This window comes from Urocitellus parryii, chromosome 10 (genome assembly GCF_045843805.1).
Source record: "Urocitellus parryii isolate mUroPar1 chromosome 10, mUroPar1.hap1, whole genome shotgun sequence".
NCBI classification, from domain to species: Eukaryota; Metazoa; Chordata; class Mammalia; order Rodentia; family Sciuridae; genus Urocitellus; species Urocitellus parryii.
The window spans coordinates 15469913-15492301 of record NC_135540.1 but is presented as its reverse complement, the minus strand read 5'-3'; the positions used below and the strand labels follow the sequence as shown (position 1 = coordinate 15492301).

The window sequence follows — 22389 nt, the reverse complement described above, 5'->3', positions numbered from 1 at the left end:
CTCTCCTCTCTCACTCTCTCTTTAAAAATAAATAAATAAATAAATAAAAGATAAGCTGTGCAAAATGTATAAATACCTCTGTTGCCCTACAATAAACGGCTCCTACTCCTGCTGTATCAATCTACACAAGTTGTTCGTCACCCCCCCCCAGTTAAAAAAAAAAAAAAAACCAAAACAAAACATAAATGTCCTCAAGTTTTATGTCTATTGTAGGATATTGCAGGATTTCCTTTCTTTTCAAGGCTGAATCATATGCCCATGTATGGATATATACTGTACCATGTGCTGCTTATCCATTCACCTGTTGATGGACATTTGAGTTGTTTCAGGTTTTAGATACTGTGAATAATGTTGCCGTGAACATGGATGTATAGGTATCTCTTTGAGACCCTGCTTTCTGTTCTTTTGGTTGTACATTCAGCAGTGGAATTGATGGATCATATGGCAATTCTATTTAAAATTTTTTTTTGTAGTTGTAGATGGATGCCTTTATTTTATTTTTATGTGGTGCTAAGTATTGAACCCAGTGCCTCACATATGCTAGGCAAGCGCTCTAATACTGAGCCCTAGCCCCAGTCCGACAATTCTATTTTTAACTTTTTGAAGAACCACCATACTATTTTCCTCCACAGATATACCATTTTATATTACTACTGATAGTACCTAAGGTATCCAGTTTCTCCACATCCTTTCCAACCTTTGTTATTTTCTGTATTTTTGATGCTGTGTGGATGGTATCTCATTGTAGTTTGACTCCCATTTTCCTAAAGATTAGTGATGCTTGTAGGCTGTTTGGTTATCTTCTTTGGAAAGATGTGTTCAAGTTATTTGATCTTTTTTTTTTGGTACCAGGAATTGAGGGACACTCAACCACTGAGCCACATCCCCAGCACCTTTTTATACTTTATTTAGAGACAACAGTTTCCCCAAGTTGCTTAGGGCCTAAATTGCTGAGGCTGGCTTTGAACTTGGAATCCTCCTGCCTCAGCCTCCCAGGATGCTGTGATTACAGGCATGCAGCCACCACACCTGGCTTCTTTGTCTGTTTTTGATTTGGGTTTTGTTGGTGGTGGTAGTTGTTGAGTTTTAGTTCTCTATTTTGGATATAAATTGCTTATCAGATATATGATTTGCAAACATTTCTCCCATTGTGTGCGTTTCCTTTTTAATCTGTGGATAGTGTTCTCTCTCTCTCTCTCTCTTTTTTTTTTTTTTTGATACTGGGGATTGACCCCAGCCGTGTTTTGCCACTGAGCCTCATCCTCAGCCCTTTTTATTTTTATTATTTATTTATTTATTTGTGGTGTAGAGGTTTGAAACCAGGGCCTTAAGCATGCCAGGCAAGCACTTTATCAACTTAGTTTTATGTCCAGTCCCTTTATGTTTTTTTGAGACAGGGTCTTACTAAGGTGCCTAGGGCCTCACTGAATTGCTGAGAATGTTCTCAACTTGGGATACTCTGGTCTCAGCCTCCTGAGTTGCTGGGATTACAGGCATGTGCCACAGTGTCTGGCTGACTATGGTTAGTGTCTATTAATATTCAAAATTTAAAATTTTTATGAAATTTAATTTTTTAAAAAAATGTTAGTTATAGGTGGACACAATATACCTTTATTTTATTTATTTTTATATGGTGCCGAGGATCAAACCCAGTGCCTCACGCATGCTAGGCAAGCGTTCTGCCACTGAGCTACAGCCCCGAAATTTAATTTGTCTATTTTTTCTTCTGTTGCCTGTGCTTTTAGGGTCATATCCAAGAAATTATTTTCAAATTCAGAATTGTGAAGTTTTGCCCTTTAAATGTTTTACTGTTTTAAATTTCACACTTAGATCCTTGATATAATTTTGCTGTAGTTTTTGCATATGCTATTAGGTAAGGATCCGTCTTTGATTTTTTGCACATGGATGTCTAGTTTTCTGAGTACCATTGTTGAAAAAGAAAAGATGGTTCTTTTCTTATTGGGTGGTCTTGGCATACTTGTCAGCCATTTTTTAACTTTTTGAGGCATTATCTCTGGGCACTGTGATCTTTGCCATTGGTCTATATGTCTGTCCTTATATCCAAACCATTCTGTTTTGATGACTACAGCTGTGTAGTAAGGAAGTGTGAACCCTTTGGCTTTGTTCTTTTTCACGATTGTTTTGGCTCTGTGGTGTTTCTTGAGATTTCCTTTGAATGGTAGGATGGGTTTTACATTTCTTTTTTCATTTTTAATAATGCAGTATAATTATACATATAGTGGGATTCATCATGTCATAGTCATATATACACTTAACATAAATGATCAATCACATTCCTCTTTACTTTCCCTTTCCTTTTCTTCCCTCCCCCAATCTGCTTGCTCTACCCTATTGATCCCCCTTCTATTTCTACAAAAAAGATTACTGTAATTTTGATAGGGATTGTATTGAATTCATGGATCACTTTGTGTAATATTGATATCTTAACAATATTTTCTTTTAGTCCATAAAAGACTAAATTTTATGGATTGTATTTCTATTTATTTATGTCTTTAATTTCTTTCAGCAATGTTTACTGTTTGCATTGCATAAATCTTTCACTTCTTTACCTCATAGTATATTCTTTTTTGTTGGTCTTATAAATAGATGTTTCTTGTAATTTTCTTTCAGATTCTTTGTTGTTATTATATAGAAATACAATTGATACTTTTTTTAAAAAAAAATTCTGCTTGTTTTATTTTACTACTTCTTTTTTTTTTTTTTTTTGGTACCAAGGATTGAACCCAGGGGCACTGAACCACTGATCCACATTCCCAGCCTTTAAAATATATATATTTTTTTGTATTTTGAGACAGAGTCTCTCTAAGTTACTTAGAGCCTTGCTAAGCTGCTAAGGCTGGGTTTGAATTTGTAGCCCTCTGGCCTCACCTGTACATCATATGTACAGGTGTACATATGATGCTGGGTAATCCTGCTACTTTACTGAATTCATTTCTTAGTTCTAATATTTTTTTTTATTACTTGTTCTAGTTGTTTTGCATAATCTTTATGCTTTTGTACTTATGAAATCATATTTTCAAACGGATAATTTTACTTTCTCCTTTCCAATTTAGATGCCTTTCATTCTTTTTCTTGCTTAATTGCTTTGACAAATACATCTAGTACTTTGTATGACCACAGGTGGCAAAAGTGGGTATCCTTGCTTGTTCCTAATCTTAGAGCAAAAGCTTTCTGTCTTACTAAGAATGATGTTCACTATGGATTTTTCATGTGTAGATTTTATTATGTTTAGGTAAACTATTCTTAGTTTGTTGAGTATTTTTATCTTGAAAAAGTATTGAGTTTGTCATCTGCTTCCTCTTTGTTCTGTTAATGTGGTGAGTCACATTAATTGATTAAAAAATTTATTATAGTTGTAGATGGACCTGTATTTTTTATTTGTTTATTTTTATGTGGTGCCAGGGATTGAACCCAGTGCCTCACACATGCTAGGTAAGTGCTTTACCACTGAACCACAACCCTGGCCCCACATTAATTGATTTTTGTGTGTTGAATAATCCTTGCCTTCTAGGAATAAATCTCACTTGGTTATGGTGTATAAACCTTTGGTTGTTTAAGGGTGTGTTGTTTAATTTCCACAGTTTACTGAATTTTCTACTTTTACTTCTGTCAAATTCATTTCTAATTTCATCCTGTTGTTATCAGAGAAACTTCATATGGTACCTGTTCTTTTAAAAATATGTTGAGACTTAATATGTGGTCCAATATGTGGCCTGTACTTAAGAATTTCCCATGTGCACTTGAGAACAATGTGTATTCTGTTATTGGAAGGAGTGTTTTATATGTGATTTTCAAGTCTTGTTGTTTTAATGTATTATTTAGGTCATTTTTTATTTTGTTTTATTGTTTTATCCATTTGAGAGGGGACTATTTGAAGTTTCCAACTATTATTGTAGAATTCTCTGTATTTCCCTTCAGTTCTGTGTTTTGTTTTGTTTTGTTTTTTTGTACTAGGAATTTAATCCAGGGGTACTTCACCACTGAGCCACTCCCCAGAACTTTTTAATATTTTGAGACAGGATCTTACTAAGTTGCTTAGGGCCTTGGTAGGTTGCTGAGGCTATTCTCAAACTTTCTGTCCTCCCATTTAGCCTCTTGCTGAGATTATAGGCATGTGACACCTCACCTCGCCAATTCTATTTTTGTTTCATATATTTTTGGTGGTCTGTCATCCTGTCTAAATATTTATAATTGTTATGTTTTCTTGTAATATAGAACCTTTAATTAATGCTTAATATCCTTTTCTTCTTTTTTTGGGGGGAGGGGATGACCAGGAATTGAACTCCGGCACTTCCCTAGAGACAGGGTCTCACTGAGTTGCTTAAGGCCTCACCCTTTCTGAAGCTAGTTTTGATCTTGAGATCCTCCTGTCTCAGCCTCCTGAGCCGCTGGGATTACAAGTGTGCACCACTGCTCCTGGCTCTTGTTACATGTATTCTATAATGATTTTTTTTGAAGTTGCTATGGGAATTACATTGAGCACTAAATGCACTTGATTTGAATTTGTACACATTAAGTTCAATAACATAAAAATGATATATAGTTCTCGCCTCAGTTGTTAGTGTCACATGATTTCATCTTTATACATTGTGTGTCCAACATAAGCTAATAATTTATGTAGAAAATAGCCAGGTGTGTTGTGTATGCCTGTAATCCCAGCAACTTGGGAGGCTGAGGCAGGAGGATTACAAGTTCAAAGTTAGCCTCAGCAATTTAACCAGGATGTAATTTAATAAGACCCTGTCTCAAAATAAAAAGGACTGGGGATGTGGATCACTCATAAAGCACCTCTGGGTTTAATCCCTAGTACATTAAAAAAAAAAGTAGAAAATAAAGTGTGTAGTTTAAACCAAAGTTATAATAATGTTGGCTTTTAGACTAAATTTTTTTTTAAAGATAGAGAATTTATTTATTTTTTTTAAAGAGAGAGTGAGAGAAGAGAGAGAATTTTAATATTTATTTTTTAGTTATTGGCGGACAGAACATCTTTGTTTGTATGTGGTGCTGAGGATTGAACCCAGGCCGCACGCATGCCAGGCGAGCGCGCTACCGCTTGAGCCACATCCCCAGCCCTAGACTGAATTTTTTTAAAGGTGTTAATATTTTAAATTATATAGGAAACAAAAAAGTAAATGCAAACCATCTTTACAGTAATACTTTTTATAATTGCCCATATATCTTTTTATTGAGATCCTTATTTCTTTTTATAGTTCTGAGTTATTGTCTAGTGTCTAGTGTCATCTCATTTCACCTTGTTGGACGTCATTAGCATTTCATGCAGTATAGGTCTGCTGGTAATTGACCCTTTGTTTCCCTGAGAATGTCTTAATTTCTTGTTCACTGTGTGTGTATGTGTGTGTGTGACACACAGAGATGGAAACCGGAGCCTTCTGCATGCTGGCAAGTCCTCCAGTAGGCTATGTCCCTGGCCCTTTTCATTTTTTTGAGACAGGGTTTCACTCAGTTGCCCAGGCTAGCCTAGAACTTGTGATCCTCTTGCCTTAGCCTCCCAAGTTGAGTTTACAAGTGTGAGCCACCATGCCTAGCTCTTCCCCACTTTTGATGGCTTGTTTTGCTAAATATAGGATTTGTTGTTGGCTGTCCCCCACAACCTCCCTGCCCCATCCCCTCCTTTTAGCTCTTTGAATATATTGGCCCATGTCTCCTGACCTCCAGCGTTTCTGATGAGATGTTCTGCAGAGTATCCCCTGTGTCTGACAAGTTGTTTCTCTCTTGCTGCCTTCAAAATTCTTTGTCTTTGGTTTCACATCTTTATGTGGGTCTTCAGTTTGTTTTACTTGGAGTTCATAAGTTTCTTTATTTAAAAAAATTTTTTTATGTTGATGGACCTTTATTTTATTCATTTACTTATATGCAGTGCTGAGAATTTGAACCCAATGCCTCACACATGCTAGGCAAGTGCTATACTACTGAGCCACAACTCCAGCCTAGAGTTCATGTTTCTTGTATGTTTGTCTTTCATCACATTTGGGAAACTAAGTTTTGTTTTTCTTTTTTTTGGGGGGGAGGGGTACAGGGGATTAAGCTCAGGGGCACTTGACTGCTGAACCACATCTCCAGCGTAATTTATATTTTATTTAGAGACAGTCTCACTGAGTTGCCTAGAACCTTGTTTTGTTTTTTTAACTATATCTTTATGTGGTGCTGAAGATTGAACCCAGTGCCTCACACGTGCAAGGTAGGTGCTCTACCACTGAGCCCCAGCCCTAGCACCTTGCTTTTGCTGAGGCTGGCTTTGAACTTGTGATCCTCCTGCCTCAGCCTCTTGAGCCGCTGGGATAACAGGCATGTGCCACCGTGCCTGGTACATTTGGGACGTTTTCAACATTATTTCATCAAATATTCTCTCTGACTCTTTCCCATTTCTCCTGCTGGGATTCATAGTACATATGTTGATCCACTTGATGGTATTCTGCAGGTCCCCTAAACTCTGGTCACTTTTCTTCTTCTTTGCTTCTATTCCTCAGACTCAATAACACCCAGTTTCTTGTCTTCAAATTCCGTGACTCTTCTTCTTCTTTTTTTTTTTAAAGAGAGAGAGAGAGAGAGAATTTTTTAATATTTATTTATTTATTTTTTTTAGTTTTCGGGGGACACAACATCTTTGTTTGTATGTGGTGCTGAGGATTGAACCCAGGCCTCATGCACGCCAAGCACGCTACCGCTTGAGCCACATCCCCAGCCCCCCGTGACTCTTCTGCCTGTTCAAATCTTTCTTTGAATTGCTCTAGTGAATTCCTCATTTCGGTTATGCATTTTAGCTCCAGATTTGATTTACATTTGATTTCTGTTTAGTTTTGTTTGTCTCTACTCATATTTACCCCCTTTCATATATCATTTTCTTGACTTTCTCCACATCTTCTTTTTCAATTTAATTTAATTTTTTTTTGATATTGGGGATTTAACCCAAGGGTGCTTATCCAATGAACCACACCCCCAGCCCTTTTTCTTATTTATTTATTTATGGTACCAGAGATTGAACCTAGGGGTGCTTAATCATTGAGCTACATTCCCAGTCCTTTCTTATATTTTATTGGAGACAGGGTCTGGCTGAGTTCCTTAGAGCCTCACTAAATTGATGAGACTGGCTTTAAACTTGGGATACTCCTGCCTCAGCTTCTGAGCCACTGGGATTATAGGCTCCACATCCTCTTTTAGTTGTTTGAGAATTTTAAAGACAGTTGCTTTAAAGTCTTTGTCTAGTTGATCAGTCATCAGGTGTTTTTTTCAGGGACAGTTTCTGCTGATTTTATGTTTGTCTCTTTGAATGGGCCAAGTTTTCCTGTTTCTTTCTGTGCCTTTTGAAAAACGGATAGTTGGATCTACTAATGTGATAACTCTGAACTCAGGTTTTACGTATGTGTCACATTTTTAGGAAGTCTTTCTCTGGCCACTCAATTTGAAATGGCAGACTTTCTCCCTGCTGAATGTTTCCTGTCCTTGTGGTTCATTTAGTTCCTTAACTTTTATCACCATCTATGAGCTGTACATATTTTGCTTATTTTCTTTCCTCTAACTGAAATGTAAGATCCATAAGGAGAGGTTTTTTTTTCCTTTATTTGTTGCTGTACCCCTGGCAACTAAAATTGTCCTAGCTTCTGATATTGCTTAGTTAATGAATAGAGTGTTTGATTATCCTGGAATAGATGCTTAATATTTATTTATACTCTATCTAATTTCACAAAGTAATAGAAGAGAAATTTCCAGTGGACAAATTAGAGCCCATGGGAATGGTTTAGACTGGAAGAGAGATTTGAGTGAAGTCATAGGAATATATGTCATATCTTAGGAGTGTAAGGAGTCACAGTCATAAAGAATGCCGTTATGGCATTTGCAAGTGAATGTATGGAACTGGAGGCTATCATGCCAAGTGAAATAAGGCAATCCCCCAAAGTCAAAGGTCCAATGTTTTCTCTGATATGCAGAAACTAATCCAAGATAAGGGGCGGGGTAGGAGAATTTAAAAAAAGAGAGAGGAAATAAAAAAGAGGGGAGAGAGAATTTCATTAAAATAGAGGAATGATCAGTAGAGTAGACAATGGAGACTGAGGAAGAAGAAGGGGAAGGAACGGAGAAGAACAGAACTTTTTGTATGTGCATGCATGGATGTGGCATAGTGGATCCTTGCATCAGGTGTATCCATAGGACACTAATTAAAAATAAACTGTAAGTGGTTGAAGAGGGATCAGTGAAGTAGAAGGAGGGGAGCTGAGGTGGGGAAGTGTGGAACAGCACATTAGGTTCCAGGCTATCGTAATTATGTCAAGGTATATCCTGGTGTTGTGTCATAACTAAAAAGAATTAAAAAAAAAAATAAAAAGAGCCAGGTGTGGTGGCGCAAGTCTTTACCTAGTAGGTCAGTATGCTGAGGCAGGAGGATTACAGGTTCAAAGCCAGCCTCAGCAACTTTATGAGGTTCTTAGCAACTTAGTGGTCTCAAAAAGAGGTGAGGTATGGCTGTTTTTAGCCCAGGGTCGAACATCCCTGGGTTCCTATCTCTGGTTACACCCACCCCTCCAAAAAGAAGGGGGGAAAAAGGGTATAAGGAATCAGAAGATAAAAGAACAAGGGATGGGATTCTGGAAACACCTACATGTAACGGTTGACCAGGGAGCAGCACTGTCCTTAGACTTAGCATGTGGGAACTCTGCTTTAGGCCCTGTTGTTTAGAGATCCTTAGCAGGTCTTCCTCCAGTTACGTACCTCACCATAACCTTAAGATGTTGAGGAGTCAAGGGACTAGTCTTATCTGGTCTCTTTCTTGGTCAAATTTTTAATTATTTGGATTCCAGAATTCTCTTCTTAGTATTCCTTCATAGGTACCTTCCCTAATTCTCTCCTCTGTCAACTGAACCACACAGTGTGTATGGTCTTCTCTAGGTCTAAGGGATGGCTAAGGAGCAGCTGTTTGCAGGCCTGTGACTGAAACCTTGGACATGTGGGGCTGGGATAACCACATGCTTGCATCTAAGGCCCCTGGTATGGAGTAGAACTGAAGGTGGAAGTGAAAAGGGACAGGGAAGGCTGCAGGCCAGGGGAGTCATTATGACTTCCCAGGCCCCTACAGAACTTGAGGGAGTCTGAGAATTCAAAATCAGAACTTGGTCATTCACGTTGTTATAGAGTATGTTTGTCAAGATAGAAGGAAAGAATAATAATTTAGCAGCTTTTTAACTTGACCTATAACTTTAAAATATTTAGACATGGAATATAGGATTCCATTTATACTTTTGCCCCAAGCCCTTAAAAAGCAGGATTGGGCCCACAAAAGAAAATGAAAAGGAGCAGAAAGGAAAAAATAAGTTCAAGATAAAAGTTTTAAGGAGGGAAAGATAAACAGTGTCAAATGCTTCATAGGCATCAAGTCTTATGAAAAAATGTTTCCATTGGACCAGAAAAGCAGAATTGAGTAAAAAGTTCAGTTGACTGGGGTTAGAATGCAAAAAAGCTGATTACTTTCTAGGACTTTCTCTGAGGATGGAAGAAACTAGAGCAGTAGTTGGAGGGGTAGACAGGATATTCAAAGAAGACTTTTCTATTTTAAAACTGAGGGGGTCTTTTAAATGTTTATATGTTGAACAAAAGGAGGCAGTGTTAAGTTAGAGGCTAAGGGAAAAGGGAATATTGATGGGCAAGGCTCAAGATTCACTGCATAGATTAACGGAAAGGAGCGGGTGTTTGAGGAGATGGGTATTTAGACGGTTATTGTTGCTAAGTCTGGGGAGTTAGGTTGCAGGAAGATGACTTAAGTGATGGTCGTGTATCATTCATATTGGGTTTAGGAGCTTGTTTTCTTTATTTAAAGTTGGATTTCATGTTCCTAAGCAGCAGGAGTTATGCTTACAGCCATTATTGAAATCCTGCTGTTGATTGAAATGTAGCTCATAATATGGGGTGTGGGCTACATGTATGTTGGGTGTGTCCTTAATCACTTGCTGTTTATTGGTGACTTAAAATTTTAAGTTTGATAAAAAATTTTGATTCTACTCAACCTAGAAATAATTTTTTTATCATGTTCAAATAAATGTCTGTCACCAAACTTTGGATATGATTTGTTTTAATAAATTTTTACTATCTAAATCATACTTATTTAGGCAAAATATTTTTTGGTAGGATTATATTAATACTCTCTTTTTTCCCCTCCCACTAGTAGTTCAAAGAACTGCTGGTTCAGGTTTTAGCTCTTGCCAAGTTGTGAAAATAGTGAAGGATGCTTAGACTACTTAATATTCAAATTGTAAGTAATTTTATTTTTACTATTACTATGTATATATTTAAGAAAACAGATTTTGAAATAGTCATTACCTTATATAACAACAACAAATGTCAGTATGATGGGACTGGAATTTATTTAGATTTTCTTAAGATATAAGAAAACTTCCTGTTTCATTTTGTTTGTGAGATTAAAAAAGAAGTCTGATGGTATTGAATCATTCTGAGGTAGTGAGATGAAATTTCTTCTTTTTTTTCAGATATTTAATTTTATTGTAAAAGTTTATGGAATTTCTTTATCAGTTTATTTACATATATATGATGCAGTAGTCAAGTTTCATGTAAAGGCATAATATTTATTAGGAATATATATTCTTTTCCATCTTAATATGCTTGTTTTTTTCTACATTCTTTAATTTTGACATATTCTGTTTGGACTGTTTTTTCTGTATGAAAAGCTTAATATATACAAAATCAAATAAGAGTAACTTAGGAATAGTTTGTTGAATAATTGCAGATGATGCACACGATCATTTATTTCTGCAAGAGGAAAAAAAGCTTAAGAGGTTTGATAAAAGATTGCTTGAAACAATTTGTTACGTTTTACTTTTAACTGTTAGCAAAACATTACCCCCCCCCAAAAAATAACAAAGGCATTCCAAATGTTTTCCCTTTTGGGGGGGTACCAGAGATTGAACCCGGAGGACTCGACCACTGAGCCATATACCCAGCCCTATTTTTTATTTTATTTAAAGACAGGATCTCACTGAGTTGCTTAGTGCCTCACTTTTGGTGAGGCTGGCTTTGAATTCTTGATCCTCCTGCCTCAGCCTCCCAAGCCTCTGTGATTACAGGCGTGTGCCACCATGGCCAGCTTGGTTTCACTATTTTATTTTTAAACTACTTTATTTGAAAGTATAAGAAACTCAAATTACTCTTAGAATTCTGTAGTGTATGCAGTGTGAATACTAAGTGAGAGTGGTGCTATAAGCAAAAAACAGTTCTAATTATGTTATTCAAACAAACAAACCAAGTGAGCCAAAGGATAGAATGCATATTTTAAAACTAACATTTTAATTTGTTAAATAGGTAAAAAGTTTTAGAAATAGTCTCAGTCCAGCACATTTTATATATTCAATGCATAAAGTATTTTTAAAAATTTAATTAAGATGTAATAAAATTACATCTTGTAAAGGGAGAAAGATGTAACATTTTATCTCCTGAAGTGTATAACCATATCACCTGTATACAATAGCTTTGTAAAAATTTATTCAGTGAGTTCATGAACTTGAATTTAAACTCTTAAGATGTAGAATGCTCATTAGTGCCCTCTATTGACAGAGATGTAGAAACCTGTCCTCTTTTTCTTAGTTAAACCAGTTTTAGAAATTGAATTGCAAACTAAGTTATACTTTATATCTTTCCTGTGTATTTTTTATAACTTTCAAATTCTTCCTTCTTTTAGGCTCTATGGTTAATCATCTTTAGAAGACTGGATTTCTGGATAACTACTCTACTCCATCTCTATTGACTTTTAAAATATGATAATGCAAACTTATAACATTGGCAATCATCTGTGAACCTATAATTGCATTGATTCATAGAAGTTGAAGCTTCCTCAGGGAGTAAACAATGACATCAGCAGTGGTTGACAATGGAGGTTCTGTTTTGGAGCTTTCCAGCAATGGAGTAGAAAATCAAGAGGTTAGGCATCAATGTTTTACATTTCTATTTTGTTCATAGAAATCAATGTATGAACTAATTTTGAAATTAATTGGAAACAGTATTTGAGGGTAGTAATATACCGTGCATGAAATTGTATATGTACATGTCATGTATCCTCATATAATTTAAGTAATAGAAGTTGAAGAAGGTGCTGCAAGGCTGACTTGAATTTTTGGAACATGCATATGTTAAAATGAGCTTGGAGGAAGAAAAAAATAGAACATTATAGTATTCATTGAGATAAATTTAAATTCTAAATAAAATTGATTATTTTGGATTATAGAGCATATAGAAATATACTGTACCTAAATACCTAAATTAGATTCATCTTTTTTTAAAATATTATTTTTAGTTGTTGATAGACCTTCTTTTAAAAATTATTTATTTATATGTGGTGCTGAGAATCGAACCCAGTGCCTTACACATACCAGGCAAGCACTCCACCACTGAGCTACAGCCCCAATTAGATTCTTCTTAAGTTAGAATTTTATACCTGTTTTAAAAATTTACCATCTTTGTTTCTTGATTATTCTAAGTCAGTGTGGCGATCAATCATATTTTAATCTAATATATTGCATTTATGAATTTAGATAATTAAATCAAAAAAGAAATTCAGGTTTTGAATCATTAGCACATTTGGTCATTTTCTTGTCATTGAGAATATTGAAGAATAAAAAGATGTAAGTTATGGGCTGGGCATATGTAGCTCAGTTGGTAGAGTGCTTTCCTAGCATGTATGAGGCCTTGGGTTCAATCCCCAGCACCACCAAAAAAAACCAAAAAACAAAAAAAAAGATGTGAGTTAAAAATATAGACTTTTAGGTCTTAGCTTCTGTTCTCACTGTTCAGTGAAAACTGAATATTGGAAGGGCACTAAGTCATAATAAAATAGCACTGTCATAATAATGGATCCGTATTTGGTTAGAGAGGAGGTAAGAAAATGAATAGTTTTCCTAAAAGTTTCTTTTCTCTATTTTTTGTGAAAGATGCTATTGTTAGTGTTTGGTACCAACGTAATGGTATAATGGCATGCTTGAGAAACAAGTTAGGATTTTGGAGGTGTATATTTTGGACTCTGGATTCTTTTAATTGCTTGCTTTGTGTTTGTTGGGTCTTCCAAGTTCCAGATCTGTGATGGACACATTCAGTGGGAAGGGGATAAAATGTTAGTGGACTTGCTGACTCCTAAATGTTCCCTTTGTTGTATTTGAATCTAAAACTGGTTCAAAGCCTATTAAGAGAAGCCACAGCTGTAGAACATACTTTATTCCCACAATCAATTTGTTTTTTCCTATCTATGTGCATATGTACATAGATAGTATGTACACATAGACTATCTATGTGCATGCTTAATTCATTCATTTGTTCTTTGACAAGTATTAATTGATAATTTACTGTACATCAGAGAAACAAATTAGGAGTTTTTACACTTTGGATTATGATGGAATAATGGAGACCAACATAAACAACTAGCAGAATAGATGAAGCATATGAAACCATAGTTTAGAAACAGCTGACAGTATTGAACTGTGCTTCCTGAGAGAAGAGAAGGGCGTCTCTGTGATTAAACTGGCTTACTGCCACTTTCCGGGCTACAGGGTCGGGAAAAGGGACCAAAGCAGATTGTAACTGTCTCACTCAAATAAAGAAACAAAAATGAAAATTTGGAGAGGCTAAAGTGACTCATTAGAGGAGTAACGTATCCAAAAGGAAAAAAGTCCTCCCAGAGAAGCAACAGAACACTGCCCTGGGCTCCACTCATCCTTTGGCTTATTGCTCATTTGTTGAGATATAGGAAACACCATGAGGCCAGGTAAAGAATGGCCAAAAAGGCATAATTCCAGTAATATACTAAAAAATTTGAAATTCCTCAGGTCTGGGAGTCCTTGTTGAATGCCCCAGGGCATTTGTTAGAGATTCCAGAAGGGCTTTGTCAGACTAACCTAGTTCTAGAATTAAGGATAGTCCAAACTTGCCTTAAAGGTTTAAAAATAGGCCTCAAAAGTTGATGTAGGGGTTGGGGATGTAAATCAGTGGTAGAGCACTTGTCTAGTATACACGAGGCCTTGGATTTGATGCCCGGCTCCTCCTTCCCCTCAAAAAGTTGATCCATAAATATTTGTCATGACACTTAGCAGACACCAAAATGCATCACTTAACAATGTAAAGTTTTTGTGAAAGAACCAAATAAAACTTCTAGAGATGAAATACATACTGTCTGAAAAGAAAAATTTATTAGATAGGATTAAAAATAGCTTAGGTACCATAAAAGAAAGAAGAGATCAGTAAATTTGAAGATAGCCATGGAAACTACATTAACAAACCAAAGAGAAAAGAAGAGGACAATATCAAACAGAGGAACAATAGCTAGCAGTGGTGTTGCACGACTGTAAGCCCAGCAGCTCAGGAGGCTGAGGCAGGAGGATTGAAAATTCAAAGCCACCTAAGCAATTTAGCAAGACCCTGTCTCTAAATAAAATATTTAAAAAGGCTAGAGGTGTGACTCAGTGGTTAAGTAACCCTAGGTTCAATCCCCAGTAGCCCCCTGAAAGAAGGAATAGAGACTCTATGTTATCTGGGACATCAGGCTGTCTTAAGATGCACGTAATTTGAATCCCAAAGTGAGAGAAGAGGGGAACCTAAGAATATACATGAAGAAATAATGATCATACATTTCCCCAACTTGATTAAAATAGACCTATTGGACTGGGGTTGTGGCTCAGTGGCAGAATGCTTGCGTAGAATGTGTAAGGCACTGGGTTTGATTCTCAGCTCTGCATTAAAAAAAAAAAAAAACAATTAAAATAAACTTATAGGAAAAAGAAGAAGAACTAAGATAATCACTACAGATATCTTTGCTGAAACTATGCAAGTCAGAGGATAATGATATCTTTAAAATGCTGTAGAAATAAAACTGTCAACCTACAATTATATATCCAGAAGAAAACTCTTTTCAAGGATTTTTTTTCCCCAAACAAAATCTGAGAGAATTTATTGCCAACATATTTATCCTACAAGAAATGTTTAAAATAAGTTCTTTAGGCAGAAGGTAAATGATACCATCTGGAAACTTGGATCTACACAAAGGAATGAAAAGCACTGGAGAAATGTTTTATGTGTGGGCAAATTTAAAATTCTTTGGAAAATCAATAGAAATGTTTATTGTAGGGGCTGGGGTTGTGGCTCAGCAGTATAGCACTTGCCTAGCATGTGTGAGGTGCTGGGTTCAATCCTTAGCACAACATAAAAACAAATACATAAAATAAAGGTATTGTGTCCAACCAGAAATTTAATAAATAAATAAATAAATAATAAAAATATTTTTAAAAGTTTATTGTAGTAAAAACACTCAATATGGTATTGACCCTAACATTTTTAAGTGTATAAAATGATTTTTTCTTTTTTGAAAAAGTTAATTATTCAAGGCAAAAATAAAAACAATGGAGTTTATAATGTGAAGAAGTAAATATATTACAGTAGACTGAAAGATTGAGAGGAGAGAATTGGATACTATTATAACTTTTATTAAACATAAAGTAGCATGTTATTTGTAGGAAGCATAATGTAAAATCTAAAGCAACCACTAAGAAATAAAGCAAAGAAACAAGGTTTGAAATGAAATTGGTACCAAAAAACACTCAGTTCAGTGAACAAAGAACAAGGTGGTAGATTTAAACCCAGTTTTATTGATATTAAATGTAAATATTCTAAATATTCCAATCAAAAGGTAAATATCAGATTGGGTTTTATAAAAAAGCCACATCCCAGCAACTCAGGAGGCTGAGGCAAGGAGAATTGTAAGTTCTAAGCCAACCTCAGCAACTTAGCCAGACTCTGTCTCCAAAGTAAAATTTCAAAAGGGGCTGGAGATGCAACTCAGTGGTAGAACACCCTTGAGTTCAACCCTCAGTACCACCAAAAATGTAAAAGTATAGAAATAGATACATATTATATAAATATTAATCATTAAAAAAGATGGATTTCACTACCAGGGATAATGAATTTATCATAAATAATAAAAGAATCTTTAAGCATGAACTGACCAAACTGAAATAAAAAATAGATAAATCCACATATTAGTTGATTATATTGCAGCATACCTTTCTCTGTAATTGATAGAATAAATATACACAAAGTCAATAAGGCTTTAGAAGATTTGAATGAAATTATCATCTTACTTCATCTATGGATATTTATGGACTCTGCCCAACTGTAGCAGGAATACACATTTATTTCAAGCTTACATGGTCAATTAACCAATATATGTTGGCTATAAAACAAATCTCAGTGACTGAAATTATATGGAGAAAATTATCTGACCAAAAGGGAATTTAAGTAGAAATTAGCAACAGAAAAATACTTGCAAAAGTCTTTGACTATTTGGATATTAAGTAGTTTACTTTATGTATCTCATGAGTTAAAGTATAAATCATGGGCCAGGCGTGGTAGTGCATGCCTGTAATTCTAGCGACTTGGAGGCTGAGGCAGAAGGATCATGAATTCAAAGCCATTTCAGCAATTTAGTAAGGCCCTAAGCAACTTGGCAAGACCTTGTCTCAAAATGAAACAAAAAGGACTGGGGATGTGGATCAGTGGTTAAGTGCCCCTGGGTTCAATCCCTAGTACCCCCCCCCCCCCAAAAAAAAAAGAATAAACCACAAGAAAGAAGATTAGAAAATGAGAACTATCCAAATTTGAGGGATGAATTAAAAAATTTGAGGGATTTAACTAAAGCAGTACTTAGCTACTGTGCTTAAGGACAAAGTTGAAAGGCTTATATATCTGACTTGAAGACTTACTAAAAGCACCACTGATTGAGATGGTATGGTACAGGGGAACCAAAAGATGTGGATCAGTGGAGCATAATATAGGCCCACACATACAGGCTGCTTGATATTCAGTAATGGAACTAAGTGGAATAATACAATTAAATGGAGAAAAGATAGGCTTTTTAACAAACGATGGTGCAACAATTAATTATCCATATGCAAATAAATCACAATCCTTTCTCAACATTGTACACGACGAATAACTCAAAATTGATTATGGACTTTATAAAAGGTGAACTATAAAAACTTCTGGAAGAAAATACAGGAGAAAAATTTTTCAGTCTTGAAATAGGCAATAATTTCTTAAACACAAAAACATGAAAGGGAATGATAAATTGAACTTTATTAAAATAAAAAATTTCTGCTCTTTAAAAAATTTCTGTTGTGGGCTGGGGATGTATCTCTCTTGGGTAGAGTGCTTGCCTTGCATGCACAAGGCCCTGGGCTCAATCCCCAGCACCACCAAAAAAAAATTTCTATTGTGAAAATGAAAAGGAAAACCAATAATTGGGAGAAAATATTGAATACATATACTGAAAACAGACTTTGTATGAGTTCATTTTATGTTACTATAATAAATTTCTAGTCTAAGTACTTCATAAAGAAAGGAGGTTTATTTAGCTCACAGTTCTGGAGGTTGCCAATTTCTGTTCAACTTTGGTGGAGGTCTTAGAGTAGATGGCGTCATACTGATGGGAGTACATGCAGGAGAGAGACATCACCTAGTGAGACAGGAACCCATTGTGGCCAAGAAGGGCAAGGCTCAATTTTTCTTTTTTTTAAATAAAGAGTGAGAGAGGAGAGAGAGAATTTTCAATATTTATTTCTTCGTTCTCGGCGGACACAACATCTTTGTTGGTATGTGGTGCTGAGGATCGAACCCGGGCCGCACGCATGCCAGGCGAGCGCGCTGCCGCTTGAGCCACATCCCCAGCCCAAGGCTCAATTTTATAACTCCTTCAGGGTTCCATAAAAACTACCTTAAGTCCTGACAAGAATAATAACTACAGGGCCTAAAAAACATCCCAGTATGCCCTACCTTTTAAGACCCTGCTTAACACTGCCACCCTGATAACCAAGCATCTATCTATTAAATCTTTGAGGGACAAACTTAAAATGTAACTAAACAATATATTCAGAAAATAAAAAATAATAAGACAACCCATTAAAGTAGACCAAAGAGTTGAATAGATAATTAAACAAATGACCAGTAAGCACTTATTAAAATGCCCAGTATTATTAGCCGTCAAAAAAAAGGCAAATTAGGGGCTGGGGATGTGGCTCAAGTGGTAGCGCGCTCGCCTGGCATGCGTGCGGCCCGGGTTCAATCCTCAGCACCACATATAAACAAAGATGTTGTGTCCACCAATAACCAAAAAATAAATATTAAAAAAAATTCTCTCTCTCAAAAAAAATAAGGCAAATTAAAATTACAAAGAGATCCTACTACAAACTTACACAAAATTAAGTTAATTACAGAGTAAAACCATATGTTGGGAAGGATATAGAGCTGCTAGAACTCTCATACATTGTTAATGGGATTGTATAATGTAACCACTTGGAAAATAATTTCAGAGTCCTTTTAAAATTAACTGTACAAGTCGGACATGGAGGCACAGGCTTATAATTCTGTGACTTGGGAGGCTAAGGCTAGAGGATCACAACTTCAAGACCAGCCTCAGCAACTTAGTGAGGCGCTTAGCAACTCAGTGAGACCCTGTTTCAAATTGAAAAAATGAAAAGGGGCTGGGGATGTGGCTCAGTGGATAAGCACTCCTGGCTTCAATCCCTGTACCAAAATAAGTAGATAAATAAAATTATCTGTATAATTAACATGATCTCATAATTAGACACCTAGGTAAATATCAAATGGGAGGGAAGGGAAGAGCAAGAAAGTTTATAGCCATTGTAACCATAGGAAGATAGGTAAATGGATAAAAAATTGGTTTAGCTACAGTGGAATTTTCAGAAATAAAAAGAAATCATCTATGGACACAGACAAAAACATATAAATATAATTTTTTGAGGAAATGGACCAAGTTGCTTGGGAGGCCAAGGCAGGAGTATCGCAAATTTGAAGCCAGCCTGAGCAACTTAGACTCTGTCTAAAAATGTAAAAAGGGCTGGGGATAGGGCTCAGTGGTAGAGTGGCCACAGGTTCAGTCACTAGTACTAGGAAAAAAAAAATCAGACATAAAAGAGGTCAAATTGTTGATTCCAATATGAAATTTTAGAGAAAGCAAAACTGTAAGGATAGAAATCTACAGATATAGACTAGACTGATGGTTGCCTAACCTGTGTGTTTGGGGGTGCTGCCTGATTTAGGGGTACAAAGGAACTTTCTGGCATGCTGTATTTCTTAATTGTAACAGTAGTTACAAGGATATCTGCATTTGTGAAAATTCATAGGACTGTACACTTAAGATGGGTGCATTTTATTTACATAAATATGGCTGGATAAAGTTGATTAAAAATAAGAATCTTTTTTTAAATTTAAATCTTACCTGTTGAGTGAATTCAGTTTTGTGTTATACAGATGGTATTTCTTAGAATTTTGAAGTTATTTCTTATTGGTTTAAAGTTTTTATTACTGTTCTAATTGTTACTTTTAAATGAAAAAGTATAAGCATTTTGATTTTTCTTCTTAGTTTCTCATTGAAAAAAATAGTAAACTCCTGTGGCTGGGCTTGTGGCTCAGAGGAAGAGCGCTCACCTAACGTGCATGAGGCATTGGGTTCGATCCTCAGTACCACGTAAAACTAAAATAAAGATATCGTGTTCACCTATAACTAAAAATAAATATAAAAAACAATAGTAGGGCTGCGGTTGTGGCTTAGCGGTAGAGCGCTTGCCTGGCATACCTGAGGCACTGGGTTCGAGTCTCAGCACCACATATAAATAAATAAATAAAGGTCAATCAACAAATATTTAAAAAAAATAATAAACACAGGTATACTAAGAAAATGAAATACTATCTTTTGTCTGCTTACCTCTTTTCCACAAGATTTCTAATAGCTTGAGGTATATTATTCTAAACTTTCTAATGTGTATATAAACCACTTCTATAGAAGTGCAATTATACAGTAATACTATCCAGCAGCCCTTCTCCCTCCCTGAGTTCTTTACATCATGCATAGTTTTCCATATCCATATATATCTGCCTTAACTTATTTCCTCTGTATCTCTCATTGTATAGATATGTCTATTTATTCAGTCTCTCTCTCTCTCTCTTTTTTTTGTTTTTTTGTTTTTTTTTTTTTGTGGTGCTTGGGATTGAACCCAGTGTCTTGTGCATGTGAGGCAAGCACACTACCAACTGAGCTATATCCCCAGCCCTATTCAGTCTCTTTCTGATGAATTTTTTTTGTCATTGTTTATTGTTTAGACTCTTTTTTAGCATTGTGAATACCTAGGGTGAGGGGTCTTAAAACTGGGTTTGCATAGCAAGTTAGTGATGTATTTATTTGAAATGACTTCTGGGGGTCAACAGTGGGAGGTAGGGGGATTAGTTTCCCTCAAATCTGCCACGCTTTGTGTTTTAATTTTGATAAGGCTTTTGAAGGTGGCTTTCCTTTACCACAAAAGAAAAAATGTGAAACAAATTTATGTATTCTTTACATACTCTATAATTTCATATCTGCTTATTAATACAATGATGAAAAGATTATTTCCAATTACCACTGTTTTCAGCCATTTTATTATATTTGTTTTTGTAAACTTTTTAATACCTAGGAACAATGACTAAGTGCATATAAAAGCACTTTTTAGGTAAATATGTCAGTTTGGTGCTTATCTTGCCCTTTTATGAGTGTGTGTATGTGTGTGTGTGTGAGAGAGAGAGACCAATGATTGAACCCAGGGGTACTCTACCGCTGAGCCTCATGCCTAGCCTTCTTTTTATTTTTGTATTTTGGGATAGGATTTTGCTGTGTTGCCAAGGGTGGCCTCCAGGCTGGCTTTGAATGGGTGATCCTCCTGTCTCAACTTTCCTAAATGCTGGGGTTTCAGGCATGTGCCAGTACACATACACCTTTATCCTTCCTCTTTAAACTAAGAATCTCCTTGAATGGAAGTTTTCAAGTTGCTGTTAGAACTTATTGTAAGGTTGCCAGACAAAATGCGGGACATCCAGTTAAATTTGAATTTCAGATAAATAACAGGTTACATTTTACTTTACTTGCCCAAAGTATTACATGGTGCATTGTTCATCTGAAATTTAGACTAATTGGGTAGCCTGTATTTTCTTTGCTGAGTTTGTAAATCATAGCTTCTAGAGAATTAGTTTGTGTCAAGACCAACCGAATCTGGATCTCATGCATTTCAATTATTTCATATTTTGATGACTTAAGCAAAGTAATCCCGGGTAGAATAGCCAACTGGATGTGTTACTTTTTATTGTTTTATTTTAAAGCAAGAATTCTTGATTCCTTCCTCTTCTTCCCACATTTTCCAATAAAAATAGCTCCTCTATACAATATAAGGCATTCATTATCTGCAAATCTGCATGTAGTGGGCCTCTCTTATCATTTGGTGGAGAAAAAGCTCATGAAGTTACTTCTTGTTGTTAAATAGCAAATGTTGACTTTGTGAATACCTGTTAAGGTTAAAAATTGTTGAGTTTTATGGTTCTGTGAACCAAGCTAGAAATACTTAAGTGCTACTTTATGTGAAGTGTATACTGTTGAGGAGGATGTAAACGTTGGCTAAGACTTTTGCTCTCAGATATCCTGCTATTTAGTCAAGGAGTTGGATATGTAAATAATTATAATATAATACAATGAACAATGATGATATTAGGTAAACAACTTGTTCTAAAAGTATTTGGATGAAAAATTGATTCAGAATGGGGATTACAGCAACTCCCTGGAATAGATGAAAAGTTTCAGTAGCTGAAAAAGATCTGGATAGATGCAGAGACTACAAAATAACTTGAGCAGAAGTCATGGAAAGGTTCATGTTTAAAAATTAGAGACAATGCTTATAATCAAACAGCTTCTTTAATGTAGGAAGTAAGATTGTAAAGGTAGTGAATTAGTCTTCTGGGGCTCTGTAATGAAGTACCATAAGATGTATGGGTTAAATAACAAACATTTATCACTTTAACAGTTCTGAAGGCTAGAATTTTGAAATCAGTGTGTTGGCTGATTTGATTCCTTCTAAGGGGTGCAAGTGCAGATTTCTTTGTCTCTCCCCTAGTTTCTAGTTTAATCATCCGTTGGCCTGTAGGTGGTGTTCTCTCTATACCTCTACATCATTTTCCCTTCACTTGTGTTTGCCACTGTCCAAATTTCCCTTCTTATAAGGAAAGGTATAGTCAGATTGGATTAGGGCTTATCCTGTATCATCATAACTTGATCATCTGCAAAGACCCTATTTCCATAAAGGACATATTTGTAGGTTGGGACTTGAGCTCTTTTTAGGGAGACGCAACTCAACCCACAATAGGTGGGGTGAGGGTTATATTCCAAAGAGTTGAAGCCATTGATTAGTACATTAACCTTGCCTTTTAGACAAATGGGGAAGTCATCAAAGCTTTTTCTTCGTGCAGAGAAGTAACAGGAGCAAACAGATTTGAAGACTA

At 35.8% G+C, this 22389-nt stretch overlaps 1 protein-coding gene across 6 annotated transcripts in view; it reads left to right on the top strand.

Annotated features, from left to right (window-relative positions):
• The window catches only part of Elf2 (E74 like ETS transcription factor 2), a 102868-nt gene that overhangs the window by 23526 nt on the left and 56953 nt on the right, over window positions 1-22389 (top strand). For 3 of the 6 annotated variants that reach the window (XM_026386198.2, XM_026386199.2, XM_026386197.2), the window contains exons 2-3: window positions 10193-10279; window positions 11720-11958. The exons of 2 other annotated variants lie outside the window; for them this stretch is intronic. In XM_026386198.2, coding sequence (XP_026241983.1) covers window positions 11887-11958 — 72 coding nt within the window. In that variant the 5' untranslated portion in view covers window positions 10193-10279; window positions 11720-11886. Of the gene's footprint in view, window positions 1-10192; window positions 10280-11719; window positions 11959-22389 lie in introns of those variants that run through there. One more of the 6 variants, XM_026386204.2, reaches the window with a different exon arrangement.